Genomic DNA, 17,408 nt, shown 5'->3' on the forward strand with positions numbered 1-17,408 from the left:
ACCTGCCAGGGAGCAGACAAGAGCGCCAAAGTATCTGCTACACCACTGCAGCCAGTGCCATTCCCAGACGGTCCATGGCAAAAGATAGCACTAGACATCGTGGGACCCCTGGAGCGAGCTCCGCATGACTGTCGGTTTGCGATTACTCTGGTGGTCTATTTTTCGAAGTGGCCCGTGGTACACTTCAGCTCCGACGTCTCCACCACTACAGTCACAATGTTTTTGCTTTGTGTATTTTCCCGTGAAGGTTACCCGGATGAAGTCGTTTGTGATAATGGGCCACAGTTCACGTCTAGAGAGTTTGAGCAATTTCTAAATGATCGTGGCATCCGCCTTCTGCACTCATCCTTGTATCATCCTCAAGCGAACGGGGAAGTTCAACGCTTCAACAGAGTTTTAAAGTCGGATGTTCAAGTGGCAGCGTTAGAGCAGCGTCCGTTTCGTCAAGCAGTAATCGAGTACCTTGGAATTTACCGCTGCACTCCGCACGCTACTACGGGGCTTACCCCTGCATTACTGCTCCATGGACGCGTACCACGAACAAGACTTGATATTGTCGGATACCCGTCGCCTGCCTTTTTCAGCTCCCCAGACTCTGAGCTGGAGCGCCTGCGCGAACGGGTGAAGAAGCAACAGCAGTACAGTAAGAAGTATACGGATAGCCGCAGGTCTGCGAAAGAGACTACTGTGAAAGTTGGGGACTATGTGCGGGTGAAGAAGCCAGCTACTTCGTTCAAGGGAGACTTCGCTTTCACGGGTCCCCGCAAGGTAACGAATAAATATGGGCGATCGTCTTTCCGTCTCGACGACGGCAAGATATGGAATGCGGCCATGCAATCAAGGATTCCAGCGGCGCTTCAATCGTGGAACCCCAGCGAGAGTGGTGAGTGTGTCCGCATCCAGCATGGGTCACCTTCTGACGCCCCAAGAGTGCTCGGACCAGTTCTTTACACTCCTGACCCACCTCAAGACACAACAGAGGCGTTGCTTCCAACGCCGGGCCCTCCGCGCCGTGTGCTGCCACCTCGCAAGAGACGACCGCCTGACCGATATGGCTACATGTAGGCTAGTGTGAACTCTAGGTGAAGAGTGCATGAATGGACTGTGTTGTGATCATTTTTGTCAAACTGTAATGGTTTACATGTACATGTGCATTTGTTATTAGTAAATCCTTTGAGATGTTGCAATACGTACTAATCCACTAATTCACTAACCTTAACACAAAGGGAGGGAATATGTTGTATAGTTAGTTCTTGTTTCCTTTTCAATGTGACCACCGCCAGAGGACTACAGTTGTGTGCATATATATGTGCGTGAGTCACTGAATAAACTGGGTTTAGTTCCATGCGTTTGCTGTCATGGTTCACGGTCTTCAAGGGCGGCTCACGCCTACACTACAGTAGCTAAGCATAGCAGCTTTGAAAATCCAGAAGCATATTGAAAATCTTGGCGTTTCGTCGCTAAAATTTTGTGGTGTGTGCATCCTCAGACAAAGTGAAAGCTTCGTGCGGCTTTTGTTTGCCGTGAACGCGAGGCGCAGTGTAGCGGCAACGACGAGTTCGTGCTGAAGCAAGAGGCCCTGCTACCCGCTTTTACAGGCGCGGCCATGTTGTAGACGCAGGCGGACGTCAGACGTGGCCGCGCCCTTATTGGCCCGCGCTGACTGCCGACGTCGGTCGCTTCCGGTAAGCTGCTGAGACAAGAGAACACTTTATGTAACGGGACTCTGCGCGACCGCTTAGGCAGAGAGATGATGATGTCCTAAGGCTTAATGGCACATACCTACGGAGGGGGATTGGCCTGTGGGCGTTGCTGATACAAACGCAATCATGGGCAAATAGTGAAGCAATTGGATAATTTTATGACAAAGATTCGAATTTCGATTAAAAATTGGGATAAAAATATGCGGAAATGAAAAAAAGCAGTGAATTCATATAACAGAAGAATCTACCTGCTGTAATGGGTGAGGTGCGTTTTCTGATTCAGCGCAGAGGATCACGGGAAAGTCGTCTGCTACCACTACTTCCGGTTCCAAATTTCTCCCCCTGCTCAGTGGCTTCGCAGCAGTCGCTGTATTAATATCGCTCCTTACACTACTTGATTTGCACTGCGACACCACCTATTGTACTGCATGATCGCAAGACCAACGTGACACCTACTTTGCTATGCTTCGTCGCGTGTTTTCGCAGGAAATGCAACCAAAATAATGTCAATGGAAGGAGGCTTTCTATGCTTATGCATTGCGATGAACTGTTGAGACACGCTGTGCGCACAGTGGCATGTATAGACAGCTTGCTAGCCCACTTGCAGCTCGTACATGCTGTGAGGAAAATACATCTATCGTCTGCTAAACTGCGCACGTTTCCGCCCTTCGTTGGCATCGAAGTGCGGCAAAAATACATATATAATGGGTAAATAACCAACACGTTAAACTAGTTCAACTGACGGCCGTGCATACGCAGAAAAGCCAGCCTGCACAGACATATTAAAACCACGACAAAACACACCTACCTTTCGTTGTTGACAATTTACGCTACGCTACTCTTACGTTAAGCTGCATGTGTAGATCTTACGGTGCTGCTGTCCGATAAGCGATGTCGCAGGACGAAAAAATGAGTGAATAAACGATGCATGCATAAACGGCAATTGCTATGCAAAAGGGAGTGTGTACGAGAACTTTGGAACCGGAAGTAGCTGGCAGACGATTTTCCTATATTTCTTTGCATCCACTTCGGCAACGCCCCTAATCTAATATATATCCGTGCATAAAAACGCACACAGGTTTCTAGGCATATCCCTTAAATCTCAGCCTGTGCTCGTGCTGCCACATCATGGCGCCTCAAAGACGAAAAAGGGCACAACAAAATGCGCATCACAGCACATCATGGTTTCCGTAATAAGGAACAATGCCAGCACTCCTCCAATCCTGAAAAAGAGACAGCATTCTGCTAACTTCTCAGGCATTAATATCAGTGCCTGCTTATCTCTGGGCCTCACAGCCCAGGTACTGTTTGCTCTTCTGCTGACTTTGCTGAGAAGCGAAGAAGAAGAGCAGGACACTTCTGAACATTCTCCACTGTACCTTGGCCAATTCCCCCGCGTGGGTATGTGCCACATTTACTCGGGTAAAGAAGAAGAAGAACAAGCAGATATGTTCGTTTTTGCACAGAATTCCGAGTCCACGGTAAGCACCTTCTCTCAGTTCTTCTCTCAGTTCTGACGGCAAGCGTCCTTCGGTGCACCAAAACTCGCAGCAGTATAATACAGTACGGTGGCCTATTTGTGCAAATGATGTAAGCATGCGTAGCTCATTCCTGCCGACCGAAGGAATGCGGAGGAAGAGCAGTCAGGAAAACCTTCAGTGTTGACAGACATACCTTTCTGTGCTTGATGCATTACATTTTCATGGAAGTAGATTGACAAATATGCGCTTTCTGTGCAGAATTATCCTAATTGCTTTACGCCGATACGAAAGCTGAGTTTCTCGCTGGGATATGAATATGGTCGCCGTGGAAGAGTGGTTAACCGTTATTCATCCAGAAATCATCTTATAGAGCACGACCGTGTGTCCGAAGGGATTGACGTAGGCGTGCAAGCGTTCATCCAGAGAGAACAACAGTCAATAGAAGGTAAAAATTAGGGGGACATTTAAGCTCGGCTTTTGAGGGTATGATGCGAAAGCGGTTATTCCTGCGCACGCTTACATGGTCGCTGTTTCCAGTTTCAGCGCCACAATCATTATTTGATTGACCACACGACCTTCATATACAGCCTCGCTTTAACCAAGCCATATGAAAAGCCTGCGTCTCATAGCGGTAACCTATCTGACTGGCAACCAGAGGGTCAGGGGTTCAATACTTGTGTAGGCTGCGTAAGTGCGGTTACTAGAAGTAAGTGATGAGTCTGCTCAGTAAGAGGTTGAGAGGCGACGCTTGTAACGAGAGTCGTCGCCTACTCCATGCTTGTATGAGGGGGAGGAGGAAGGCTACGACTGACGGCCCGTACTCTTGGCGTATTGCTCGCGATTGCTTCGAATGCTGGAGATCCCATGCACGTGCTGGTGTGGCTGGCGCCATCTATGGGAGCCTTGTAACAGTCACCGTTCCAACCAATTCGGATTTTTCCGTCACGCGTGCGACAACGCTTACACCGGCTTACCTGCCACACCTGGCACATACGCTGTCGCGTGAGACTTGAGAGAACACTTAAGCTCTGCCTTGACGGTATGACGTGATAGCGCTATGGGTCCGTTAAGCGTACGTAGCTTGGAATACGTACGTAGCTTGGAATAGTTTGAGTACATATAACGCAGTCAGGAATTATAGCACGTGTTACTATTATTCGTGCAATGTGCTGTTCTTTTTTTTCGCACGCTTACGCTGCCGGCTTTGATGAGCCTTAAAATATAGACGACGGACTTACAAAGGTGTTCTTGGCGAAAAAAAAAATGTGATTGACCCGCGTGCTTATTGACGTATCGTGCTTTGCAACGGGTGCTGTCGAGATCGTGGCACTCTTCTAAAACTCAGTCCCTCCCACTAGCCTGTGGGCGCAGTTTAATTTAATCGCTGTCACCTCTGGTCTATGGCCTCCTCTTCCCGCCGAGCATGATTATTCACTTCACTTCACTTTATTACCTTAAAGTCCCCCGTGATGGGGGAATCACACAAGGGGTGGGCTACATGTATAAAGCATATTGAATAAACAAAGAAAATACCAGACCTGCCAACCCGACGATGCTAAATCTACTATAGAGGATGCCAAGAAATACTAAAATTCGGTGAAAAATACTAAAATTATGTTTTAGTACATCAAATTTTTTATTTGGCTATGAAAACAAAGCAACTTCAACTGGTGTTTCAATACATCATGCAAACAACTTCAGAAAGATGTCTTCGAAGTGGAAGGTTGGGACAACACTGAGGATGTCGCTGCTTTTGCCTTCCTCAGAAAGTCCTTGTCGAACACCTGATTGTGACAGACTACATACTCCTTACATTTCACAACTAACAGCTGTTCTAGGCTCTTTTCTGACATGGATGAGCGAAACTGAGTGCAAGTCTTTTTCACTTTGCTGAACACTCTTTCACAGTCTGCGTTACTGTGTGGGAGAGTGAGAATCCCTAACATAACTTTTGAGATCTTATCATACTTAAAAGTACGGTCAATGTCCTGAATACTGGCAATAGCATGCCACCGCTCGTCTATCTGCACCTGTGTAGTTACTTGTACTGGAAGTTCTTCGAGCTGAAGGCGGCTTAACTGGGATTTGATGTCATCCAGGTCCGAGTCATCATCCTGCCGCTCAGAAACTGGCAAGAGAACTGGAAAGCGATTGATGAAGTACCTGGCATCAGCAAACTTTGCTGTCACAATGCTGGAAAGCCTTGCCACTTCTGCTTTCTTCAGAATCTCTGACTTCAAGGGGAATTTCAGGATGATGTAATCGCTTACCACCACAAAAAATCTTCTTACTCGTGTAAGAAACTGTTGCTTGTCAGCAATATTCAGCCTTTCTAAGATTTGTAGAGTTTGGCTGCCGATTACAAGGTCATCATCATCCCTCTGGTTGCCAGAAGACTTTTAATCAATATCTGTGAGCTCACAACTACTCTTAATAACAGATGGTTTCACGAATCGCAGTAAAATCTCCCTGAGCAGGCTGTTCAAAACTTCCAGAAGCACATGTACTTTGGGAGCTCCAGACTGCAAAAAGGTGTTTGTCTTTTCAAATTCTGGTATGACTGACAGCAAGAAGGCGCAGTATGCCTTGTTGACATCTGATGAAAGGATATGAACAGTCTTTCTTGCCTATTTAAGACCTTGGCCACTTGCTGCTTCAGAGCTTGCTGCGAAGAAGATCACAGCGGCAGACAGTGCAGAAAGCATATTTTTCACCCTTGCGAGATTTCTGAATGCACGGAAAATCCGTCGAATAACTTGGTATGAACACTTGAAAGTACTTCTTGCCGGACATCTTACAACGACACCCGCAGCAACAACGCTGCACGCCGCGGAAATAACAACGCCGCCGGCAACACAACAGGCCTAACAAGCCCGGCTATGACCACACCAAACGCACCATTTCAAACGGGCAAACACAACAGAAGAAAGAATGCGAGGAAGTTCTCTCCTTCCTGCATGAACGCGATGGTGGTGATGACGATGGCTATCCCGTTTGCGAGCCACCAAAAGCCTCAGTGTTGCCAACACAGAACCAGAATGTACGGTGTGCAGCCGCTGAACGACAAAAATAGCAAAAATCGTAAAAATAGTGACATTACGATACTCGTAAAAAAACGCTGGAAATCGGGCACTTTACGATAAAATCGTAAAACGTGGCAGGTATGAAATACGTAAGGTGCATAAATAATTCGCTATTAATTATAGTAGCTAAACATTCCATAAATGTTGATGCACCAGTGATTGCAGCGATGTCGTGTGGAAGGCCGTTTTAGTCCGTGGTTGAGCGTAGAAAGAATGACGATGCGAATATAGTAATGACCGTGCATGGCCGGGAACCTTGAAGGGGATGACCAATGTGGAGGTAAATGCATGCTGGCGGATTGATGTAGGGCGCATGACGAAATGAGCTGAAATAAAATTTGTGAAGCAAGCACATGCTAGCAATACGACGCCTACAAGCCAGGGATGTTAAGCCTGCCTCTGCATTTAATGATTATATACTGAATTTATATGAATAGCACGAATATATGAATCCTGTGGCTCGATTTTTTACTGGTTGTAGGATTATTTCGGTTAGGGCTCCAAAATAGCAGAGGCGTATTCGAATTTGAAACGGACAAGTTATTTGTAGGCAAGTAATGTTAGATTTTGTGGTGCATCACGTAGATACTCAATGATATCAGGTTTGAGTTGGGTGAAAACGGCATCTAATCCAATACCGCTGGCATCAGTGTGAATCTTAGTTGGCGCAGTCGGGTGAAAGTGGCGCAGGATAGGAAGCGAATCCAAAAAGCGGCGCAAAGTGTCAAAGGCGTCATTGCAAGTGGGCGTACAAGCGGAGAGATTGAAGCTGCCAGCGAGTAGCTGGGTCAGAGGGGCGATGATCGAGGCAAAATTCAAGACGAAGCGGCGAAAGCCCAAGTAGGAGCCAGCGAAGCTGCGGAGCTGCTTCAGTGATGTTCACTTCAGAAATTCGACAGCTGCACGAAGTTTGGCGGGATTAGGAAGAATACCTTCCTTAGAAAAGATGTGTCCTAAAGTGGTGAGTTGTCGGGCAGCAAAGCGGCACTTTTTCAAATACAGCTGAAGCCCAACGTCAGTGAGGCACGTGAGGACGTGCTTCAGGCGAAGGAAATTAGAAGTTTGAAGTTTATTTGAAGTTTATTTGACATCGATTTGTCAGAGGTGACGGGACAAAATGCAATTCATTTTTTGCCTGACGTGGCCCCGTCACCCGTTACATTGCTCAGGGGGGTGGCAAATTATGCAGCAATATACACAAAGCAAAACAAGAAAAGTAACAACATCGCATACGTACAACATGAATTATATGTAAGGATCAATGAGTTACACATAATTAACACAAATGCAATGAAAAATGAAGGAAACAACAACGCATAGCTAAAATGTCTCTAGGACAAAACAAAAAAATTGACATAGCAAACAATGAGATACACAGAATTAACATACAGTCAAGGGGAGAAATAGCACACAAACCAAAAACAATGAAAACCGCATCGCATGTCTCCTACGTCTTTAGGACCACAAAACCAAAAATAGCAAACCTGGAAATACACCCAGCGAGTAAAAAAAAAACTAGAAACTGGACACTTTATGGAGGAGACAGGGACAGAAGGTACATTTTAAGATTGTTCTTGAAGTTACGGGGGGAACGAGGCTGCTGCAGAAGTTCCATAATACGTGGGTGTTTATTAAGTAAATCAGGAATTAAGTAATCAATGTGCTGCATACCATAATTCGTTCTCATCAGAGGCATTTGAAAGTGACTATACCTGAAATCATAAGGTTTCTTGTTAGGGAAGTATAATGCATAAAAGGAAACTGGGTCACGGGTGACTTCATGATATATATGATATGCAAGCTTTAGTTCAAACAGTCTTTTTATCTTGAGAAAATTATGTTTTAAGAATAATGGGTATGTATGTTCTAGCGGACCTACATCTTCAATGCAACGCAGAGCTCGTTTTTGCAATATCTTAAGCCTGCGCAAGTTTGTCTTGGTAGTGGTGCCCCAGATTAACAGACAGTAATGGAAATGAGACTGTACTAAAGCAAAATACAACTGACGTTTAATAGAGCTGGGAACCAAATATCTCACTTTATACAAAATGCCTAGAGATCTAGAGATATTTGTGTGAACCTTATTTATATGAGAAGTCCAGCTTAAGTTTTCCTCAAATAGGACACCTAAGAACCTATAAATGGAAACGCGTTCAAGGGCTGAGTCTTGGTTCTTGACCTGGATATTAAAATTCTCAGTTTTATTTCACGGCTTAAACATTACGTACTTTGTTTTCCGAACGTTCAATTGCATTTGGTTTATCCGGAGCCAGCATGAAAGCTCATGTAGCCAGGTGTTCGCGAGGGTTTCTAGTGTAGATAACTGTTTTCCTGAAAAAAACACACTGGTGTCATCTGCATAAAGTATAATATCGGGTGTATTTGGTATGAGGACGATATCATTAATATAAATTATAAACAGCAGGGGTCCCAGGATTGAACCTTGTGGAACACCATATGCAATCGGTTCTAGAATAGAAGAATGTCCATTAAGGCTTGTAAATTGGTATCTGTCCGTCAGGTAGCTACGAATCAGTTTGAGGGCAACGCCACGGATTCCATAAAAAGGAAGTTTATAAAATAATATTTGATGTTTAATAGAATCAAACGCTTTTCTGAAATCAAGGAACAGACCTAGCGTGAATCGGTTATTTTCAAAATTATTGATAACCTTGTTTTTAATATTCAGAAGGGCTATTTCAATTGAGCTATTTGGACGGAAACCGTATTGCTGCCTCACAAGAAGCTCTCTTTCAATACAGAACTTACTTAGGCGTGATTTTATCACTTTCTCAAGCACTTTAGAAAATAATGGCAGTACTGAAATAGGTCTGTAATTGTTGATATCATCATGCGCACCACCTTTATGCAGAACCACCACCTTTGCAATTTTCATGCTGTTTGGAAAGATTCCTGTAGCTAACGAGCTATTGCATATATGCTGCAGAGGAAGAGATAGGAGGTCAACAACAGATGCTATAGGCAGAGCCTTGATATCATCGTTCCCTGGGGCAGCATTTTTGCTTAAAGAGCTAAGACAGCAAATAATTTCAAGCTCACTGCATGGAGTCAGGAACAATGAATCAACCACACTAGGAGATAAGTATTTGTCAAGTCCATCCATATCTACCACCTGTTGTGTCGTAGCCCCGGAGTTTACAAAATGAGTGTTAAATTTATTTGCCAAACAAGTGTCCTTGTACTCAACACCATCAATTTTAAGAACGTTAGGTATCTTGTTGCTAGTTTTTCCAATAATGTCTTTGAGGCAGTTCCATACCTTTTTAGTATTACTGGAGATGGCTTCAAACTTTTGCGTGTAGTATTGTAACCGGGCCTTCTTAAGATCTGAACTGAGCTTGTTCCTGGTTCGTTTATATTCAGCTAAGAAATCAAGGTTCTTTGACCGAACAAACTTGTCGTACAGTTTATCGCGTGCCTTTATTCTTTTATATAACTGTTTGGTTACCCAGGGTTTTCTGGATTTCTTGCAAACTTTGACCGGCTGCAAAGGAAATGCTTTGTTGTAACTTTCCTTTACCTTAAGTAGGAAAATATCATAGGATAAACTTGGGTTTTCCTCCGAGTAGACATCATCCCAGTTTGTCGCTTCTAACTCAGTACGGAACGTAGCTAGCGCCTCAGCACTATAATTACGATGAAAGATTGGAGCGAACTGGTGACGACCTCCCCTTCTTTTTGCCCATGGAAAAAAAACAGAATATGGGTAGATGATCGCTAAGTGGCAGTGTTAAAATTCCTGAAATAGTTTCCTCGTTACTATGGCTAGTTATGCACAGGTCAAGCAGTGTTTCTGTGTTAGGTGTTATCCTGGTTGGTGCATTTATAACGTTAAAACAGCCAAACGACTCGAAGGTATCCCGGAAACGTAGGCAAAGAGGGCTTTCAGATGACAGATCAATGTTGAAATCACCAACGCAAACAATAGGTACATTGAGTAGTAAGGCATGTTCGAAAATACTAGAAACAAAATTCAAGAAGTCATTGATATCACCAGAAGGTGGACGATAAACTGAAGCAATTAGGGTCCCATGAACTATTACGGCGACAGACTCATAATGGTCGCATACAAGAAAAAACTCAGGCAAGACTTCATACAAATGTTTATCTTTAATGTAGAGTGAAGTTCCACCCCCTTTTCGTGTTCTTCTGTACACGCCTACTTCTTTATAGCCTGGGACCCCGACAACCTCAGTTTCGTCTAAAAACCACGTTTCAGTGAAGGCCAAAATATCAAACTGGTGGTTCAAAGAACTCAAAGATAACTCAGTATCGTTCCATTTGTTTTTTAAACTTCTGATATTAGCATGAAACAATGACATCTTTCCACTTTCAGTCTGTGCAATGCGTGTAAAAGACGAGCAGTCATGATAAGTATTTACTCGGGGCTGTGACATCAGAAATTTGAATGAACAACACAGCAGGAAATAGAACAGATTCAGTGAATCTTATCTAGATCTGCATGACTTTTAATACGATTAGCTGTGTCGCCTTGTGCCTTGTGCACAAACAACTTTCCATTGCTTTGCCAAGCGTACTGATAAGCCATTTCCGCAGCCTTCCTCTTTATTGCCCATAGCAGCTTTTTGTTATATGCCGCCAGATTGTCGAGCATATGCACACCTGAATTCGTGTCACTGAGAACACGCCTCTTCGCCATCCACTGGTCCCGTGTTGTACGTGACACAAAGCGAACAAGTACCGCCGGCGATTTTCCTTTCTTCTCGGGCAGCCTGTGCAGGCCATCGAGCTCATGTTCGGACAGCAGAAGAAGTTTTAGTTCATTTGCCAGTGCATTTAGTTTACCAAGCAGGTCTTCATTACTATCGTGTTTCAACCCATGAATTTCCAAGTTCTGTCGCCTAGTGTATTGTTCTAAGCTGTTCAATTCTTGCCTTAGCTACTGAACTTCCTGTCCGGTGTTAGTAGCCTCAACCTTTTCCACCCTCTTTTGAAGAGCCGCGATTTGAGCTGACTGCTGTTTCATTTCTACAAGTACCTCGTCGTACTTCTCAGACATATGTTGAACAGAATGTTCCATTCTGTCTACAGTTTCTTTAATTTGCAGCAGTGTCCCGACCTTGGCTTTTATCTCCGTTATTTCTGCCAGCTTCTTATTTATCTGTAGTAAAACGTCCTGGAAGGCAGGTTCCTTTTCCGGCTTTTCTTTCCTAGGTGATGCAGTGCCGCGAGCCGATAAAGTGACGCATGTTTGACACGTCCATTCCTTCCTATCTGCGAGACTTTTAGATTTAAAGGCAGTTTTAGAAACTCCGGAGCAGGATCCTAAGTGATAACCATAACCACATTCACAGCACATCGGATACGTGCCGTTTTCCGGTAGCAGCTCATTGCAAACCAAGCAGGAGTCGTTTGCAGCCATGTGTAACAAAGCAAAAGATGCAAAACAAACAGAATGCACTTCAGCACCAGCGGCGGTGGTGGGGCAGGTAGTTTGCAAGGAAAACTACAGAAAAACCCAACTAACCTGCAAAGTATGAATACTGCTGTTAGCGAAGGCCGCTGCGTTCGGTGCCACCGCCGCTGAGCAAATGCGCCGAGCGTGGGTCAGCGTCGTCTTTTTCAAGATATTGTGGCTGACGTAGTCCCATCCAGGAGCAGCAGGCCAATCACTTGCTTCGGCGTCCATGCAGAGGAATGGGGGCAGCAAACTCGAAGAAAAGCGCTGGGCCTGGATAGCAGTCTGCAAAGTATGAATACTGCTGTTAGCGAAGGCCGCTGCGTTCGGTGCCACCGCCGAACTACTATATCACCAAAATATCAAAGACAAGTCTCTCACTTGAGCCCACTGAGATTAGTGTTCATCAGGCGTTCGAAAGTTGCCGGGGCATTGCAAAGGGCGAGCGGCATGGCGGTGAACTCATGTAAGCCGTCAGGTGTTTTGATGACAGCTTCTGAGCGATCAACTTCAGCCATCGGGACTTGCAAGTTGCCTGAGCTCTAATTTAGTGAGAAGTAATGTTCTGCTCCCTGCAAGCAACCCAGGGCGTCGTCGATGAGTGGGAAGGGATAGACCTCTTTGCGCGTGATGTTGTTGAGCCGGTGGTAATCAACACAGAACCTGACGGAACCTTGTTTCTTTTTCGCTACCACAACCGGAGACGCCCAGGCACTATGGGAAGGCTGTATGACGCCCCGACGAAGCATGTCGTCCAGGTGATGAGAAATGACGCGGCGCTCAGAAGCCCACACACGATAGGGGCGTGTGTACCGGTGTCGGTAGTGTGCGCCGCGACAGACGTGTGGCCGAAGCAGCCTGAGGAAGATTGAAGGAAGAACTGATGCTTTGCGGACTATTTGATCATGTAGCGCGGGCAGAAGGTCAGTGTCAATGACACGTTGGGAAACATCTTCGTGTGGCGGCTCGGTCGCAACATCACAAGAGCTAAGAACATCGACGTCAAAGGAAGCGGAGTTATCAAGAATAGAGTAGGGAGTGAGGAATCAAGTTTTTTGATATGCCCGAGGTATTCACCTCACAGCACGACTGACTGGCACGAAAATAGGTTGGAGACGAAAATTGCACACGGTTCATTGTGTACCGTGAGAATAGCAGAGGAAAACAGGAGGCAGGGATGGCGGGAATCAGCTTCGGAAGGCATGAAGAAAATATGTGTGTTAGTGACGCCCGCATAGGAGAGTGCTACAAGGGCTGCAGAAAACTGAGGAATGTCGGTATCAGTCGCGACAAGCAGTTTTGCTGACTGGGTAGGCACATCGCACAAGAAGGCGTCACACAGCGGAGAAAAGACCATTTCCGCTCGGGCGCAGTCAATAACGGCACGATGAATCTAAAGTAAATTGCATCCCAAGGTGAGTTCGTGTGAGCATTGAGACAGAACAATAAATTCAATTGTGCACAAAACATCATGAATGGGGACGTGGGCCGTACGTGCGGCCAAGGGATTAATGCGCTGTGAGTTCGTGGTGCGGAGCGAAAGCTCACAAAGCGGGGTGCTCACTTTGCGGAGTCGACGGCAGAGAGCTTCACTGCTGACGGATACTGCAGCGCTCATATCGACGAGGGAGGCAAATGCGGCGCCTTCCACGAGCACTGCGATTACATTAGCGGGACGACGCAAAGTACTTTAGGAGTTCAAAACAAGCGCAGTTCTTGACACCGTCACTAGGACTGTTACTTTCCCTCAGTGCGCAGTACAGGAGAAAGAGAACGGCAAGGAGCTGAAGGCGACCTGCGAGTGGCGTGCATTTGGAGCTCTGGGGACACAAAGTGGGTACACGGCGGCCTCCTCGGCGAGGTTGGTTCGGCATCGCACGGGTCGGAGCGCAGATCATAGTGAGAGAGTGGCAAAGCAGCGCGACATGGCCGGTCAGAGTACAAGTGTAGCAAATCGGTAGGTTGTCCGCACTACGCCAATGATTCGTAGGATGTGGGCGTGCTCTTGAGAACGAAGCGTGAGACGGGGACTCAGAGGGCGGCGGAGGAAGGAAAGAAGGGGCGGCCTAGTAGAAATCGGGTGCTGGCTGATGTCACGACCTGGCCACCGCTTGGGCGTACGTGAGGTGTGCTGTCACACACAGGCGAGATTACAGGGCTAGACGACAGCACATCAGCAACGTGGTTCTGCGCGACATGGCGTATGGTAGGGGCGTTGGTAGCAAATGGGAGTCCTTAGGAGTATGACCACTCAGAGTCAGTGTGGAAGGGCCTCGCAGCAGACATCGTAGCGCCACAAAGAAGCTCGCTGCTTGCGGAGCTCTTTGCAGCTCTGAAAAACTTAATATCCTCACTGGAGGTGGCACATCTAAAATGCGTCGTCAGCAATGTCTTTGAGGACACGAAGAACCTTGTCAGCTTAGAGCATGGCGGCGTTCACACGTTTACACATGTCAACGATGTCCTTACTGTAACTGCTGAAGGTTACTTCGGTGTGTTGAGCACGATCACGTAAACATTTTTCGCGACGGGGCTGGCGCACTGCAGGGCGGCCGAACAATCCCGCAAAACTCTTCTCAAGCACGGGCCAAGTGGGTTGGTCCGCATCATTGTTGCGAATCCAGGGGTTAGTGAGGTCCGCAAGGTAAATGATGCAGTTACTCAACTTGGTTGAGCTATCCCACTCGTTGTAGCTGCGGACTCGTTCGTACGAAGACTGTAGCTGATGTCATGACGGCGCGAAAGGGACAAGGACGAGAGAGGCACAAGAACACAACAGGACAGGCGTTGTGTTCTTGTGCCTCTCTCGTCCTTGTTCCTTTCGTGCCGTCCTGACATCATCTACAGCTATGAACCAATTAACCCACCCAGAGTACTTCTTGAGTACGAAGACTGCCAGTCGTCAGCATCTTGATCGGCTTTGCCACTGAAGAGTGAAGGGTCACGCTGCCGGATGACGCCAGAACAAAGGCACGTGGTTGAAATGGCCGCCGGTGTTTAGCCAGTCTCATCTGACACGTTTGACGCAGGGAGCAGCGTACGGCTCTGGAGCTTCAAGTTGGCAGGGGATGTACTGCGCAGATCCACCAATTGTCAGGGTGCGTTTATTATATATCCTCAGCGAGGCCGAGCTGCTGTAAAAGACCTTGTAGCGTATTCAGGCGTAGCCAGCATCAAGAAAGCGGGCAACTTCGTATTCAGGGACAGTGTCGGTGCATGTCGTCAGCGGAACTCGTGGCGGTTTATAGACTAAATAGGAAATAAAACGACGTGTATTTTGTGCACACAGCACGCAGCTCACCCTCATACACATTTCTAAAAGCTATCGTCCGCATATCTCTTCGTGCGCACATTACGGTGTTCATATCACCCGCTAAAAAGTATGCGTTGGAAGTCTTGTTTTCGGCTCCTAATAAACTAGAAAAATTTTGCGATATTTTAACAGAAGAGCCCGAGAACTGCAACAAAAAACAAGGAAACTTTAAAAAAATGTGCCAAGGAAAATGTGAGTTTCAGTTTGCACCATGTGCTGAGTGTGTGGTATATGACATCCACTTACTTGCGGCAAGGACTGCATAGCACAAACCAGGAAACGCTTAAGCACGCAACTACTCCTGCACAACACGTCTTTTAAAGGTGCTTCTTCTTCTAACCTGGTTTTATAATACATAGATTGTTTTAACACCTCTATTTCTTCTAGTATAAATGTGTGCTCTTGCCCTTAATAAAACCAACATTCTCCATAGCCATAAACATCAGTTAACAAGAGAAATCTAAGAGTCATATCATATTCGCAGAAAAAGCAACACGTGCGTGAGCACTCCTTCTGTCCTTATCCGTGACAGCAAAATTATTTATCCCGACTCTCCTCAGTAACGGATTCGTCTTGTTTTGGAGGTGCATGCTCTCCTGGTTGTAAGTTCAGTGTATATTATCTACGTCTTCCCGAATAAACTTTCGCTTGTTAGTAGAGCCTTTCCTACTCTTTTGTCCCTTGTCGAGCGCTGTGTATGTTGTAAAACAACAAGGGAAAACTTTGGGCCGGTTAGTCTGACAAGGTTAAAAGGTAAAAGAACCACGACTTCAGGACAGGACGTAAGACGAGGTGGACAGGACAAGCGCTAATTAGCAACTGACGTTCATTATGAAGAAACACATAGCAGCAAAGCATTGCGTCGGCGCGTGAAATGCCATGAAATACAAGAATAGCACGTGGTAAAATCACAGAAGTTGACAATGAAAAGACAACTGCAAAAGAGTGACAAAACTTTCATTTGTTAATCAAAAAACGGGTCTCTTTGTCTAGGAGAGCCAGAGAAGGCTCACTTACACAGGTGTCAAGGCCAAGTTTGCGCATATGTGCTGCTTCTAAAATCTCACGCTCAAGTCTAGACTATCCCCTTCCTACAATAATTGTTTGATCAAGCTTCCGGTAACGACCATTGCATTTCCTGAATTGTTTGGGGCGATTAGCGCCAATTTCACCCTTCAGAGAGCGGAAATGCTGCAGCAGTCTATCATTGATACATTGGACAGTTTGGCAAAAGTAAACTCTACCACATTGCAGCGGAAACTGGTGCACCACATCAGTGGAGCAACGCACGTACTGGTACTCGTGCTTAGTGGTGCAAGCGGCGCTGCATTGACCGTCCGCCACACGCCTGCAAAGTTGAGACAACTTGTAGGGGGCGGAGAACACAAGGCGGATTCTCTGCTTAGCAGCCACATTCTTCAAGTTTTAGGTTATGTGACATATCATGCACATAGGGCATAACCTCTAGCTGGCCTTTGTCAAGGGGGGGGGGGGGGCACTTGCTTCCGCCCACGCACCTTGTCCCGCAGCTTTCACATGAGCGATTCAGCCACTGCCCGGAGGAGAGATGGTTGAACACCGGCCTGCTTCAACTCATTAACCTGGGCCTGGAAGCTTTCCACAGTCGCAGTTTTGTGTTGGCAAGAGCCAAACAAATGGGAAGCGAAAATCATTACTACAAAAATATAGAGAAAACAATATACAACTCCAGGGTGTAAGTGAATAATCCTAGGTACTTTAGTACTATGATGAAGCAACAGCATAACTGAATAACAATAGAGCCAACTTCATGTCCGCTATAAATGGTATGCAGGTCACGTCAAATTTTATTTTCAGCATCGCGTTTACAGACAGCTTTGATGCTGAAGGGGGACAAGCAAAACGCGGACAGAGGCTTGGCAAGGCCTGCCCCTCGTAGAGCTAACAAGATTCGTATAGTTCAAAATATGGCAAAATTTTTATATATATATATATATATATTGTAACGCGAAGGAGAACCACCAGTGCAGAGACGAAAAACTGCGGCGGTCATTAAATGGGCTGCAAAACACCGCTTGAACGGACCCCGGTTACACTTCAGATTTATTCTTTAGGTCGCACAGATGCTGACTCAAAAAGAACTACGAGAATCGATGCATGGAGTTATTCAATGAAAAATTTCAAAATACAAGCAAACAAAATGATGCCCTCAACTCTATTTTCGCGCAGCTTCCCATTCCCATTTCACTCTCCCAATGACGACACACTGTGGGACCAATCAAAACAGCCTATCTTAGCACGTGGCGGAAGTTTACACTCCATGGTTGCCTGTTCTCTGTAACTCGTTCATGCCAAAGCTGGCGGCGCCGTTTGTATGGTTGCAACAACCACGTGAAGGCCCAGCTGACC

General features: G+C 46.1%; 1 protein-coding gene across 2 annotated transcripts in view; it reads left to right on the top strand.

The window, feature by feature from the left end:
• The first annotated feature begins 3,111 nt into the window (after nt 1-3,111).
• The window catches only part of LOC144119446 (neprilysin-1-like), a 611,912-nt gene continuing 597,615 nt past the window's right edge, over nt 3,112-17,408 (top strand). For both annotated transcript variants that reach the window (XM_077652051.1, XM_077652052.1), the window contains exon 1: nt 3,112-3,184. In XM_077652051.1, coding sequence (XP_077508177.1) covers nt 3,152-3,184 — 33 coding nt within the window. In that variant the 5' untranslated portion in view covers nt 3,112-3,151. The remainder of the gene's footprint in view (nt 3,185-17,408) is intronic.

This window comes from Amblyomma americanum, chromosome 2 (assembly GCF_052857255.1).
Source record: "Amblyomma americanum isolate KBUSLIRL-KWMA chromosome 2, ASM5285725v1, whole genome shotgun sequence".
Classification (NCBI taxonomy): domain Eukaryota; kingdom Metazoa; phylum Arthropoda; class Arachnida; order Ixodida; family Ixodidae; genus Amblyomma; species Amblyomma americanum.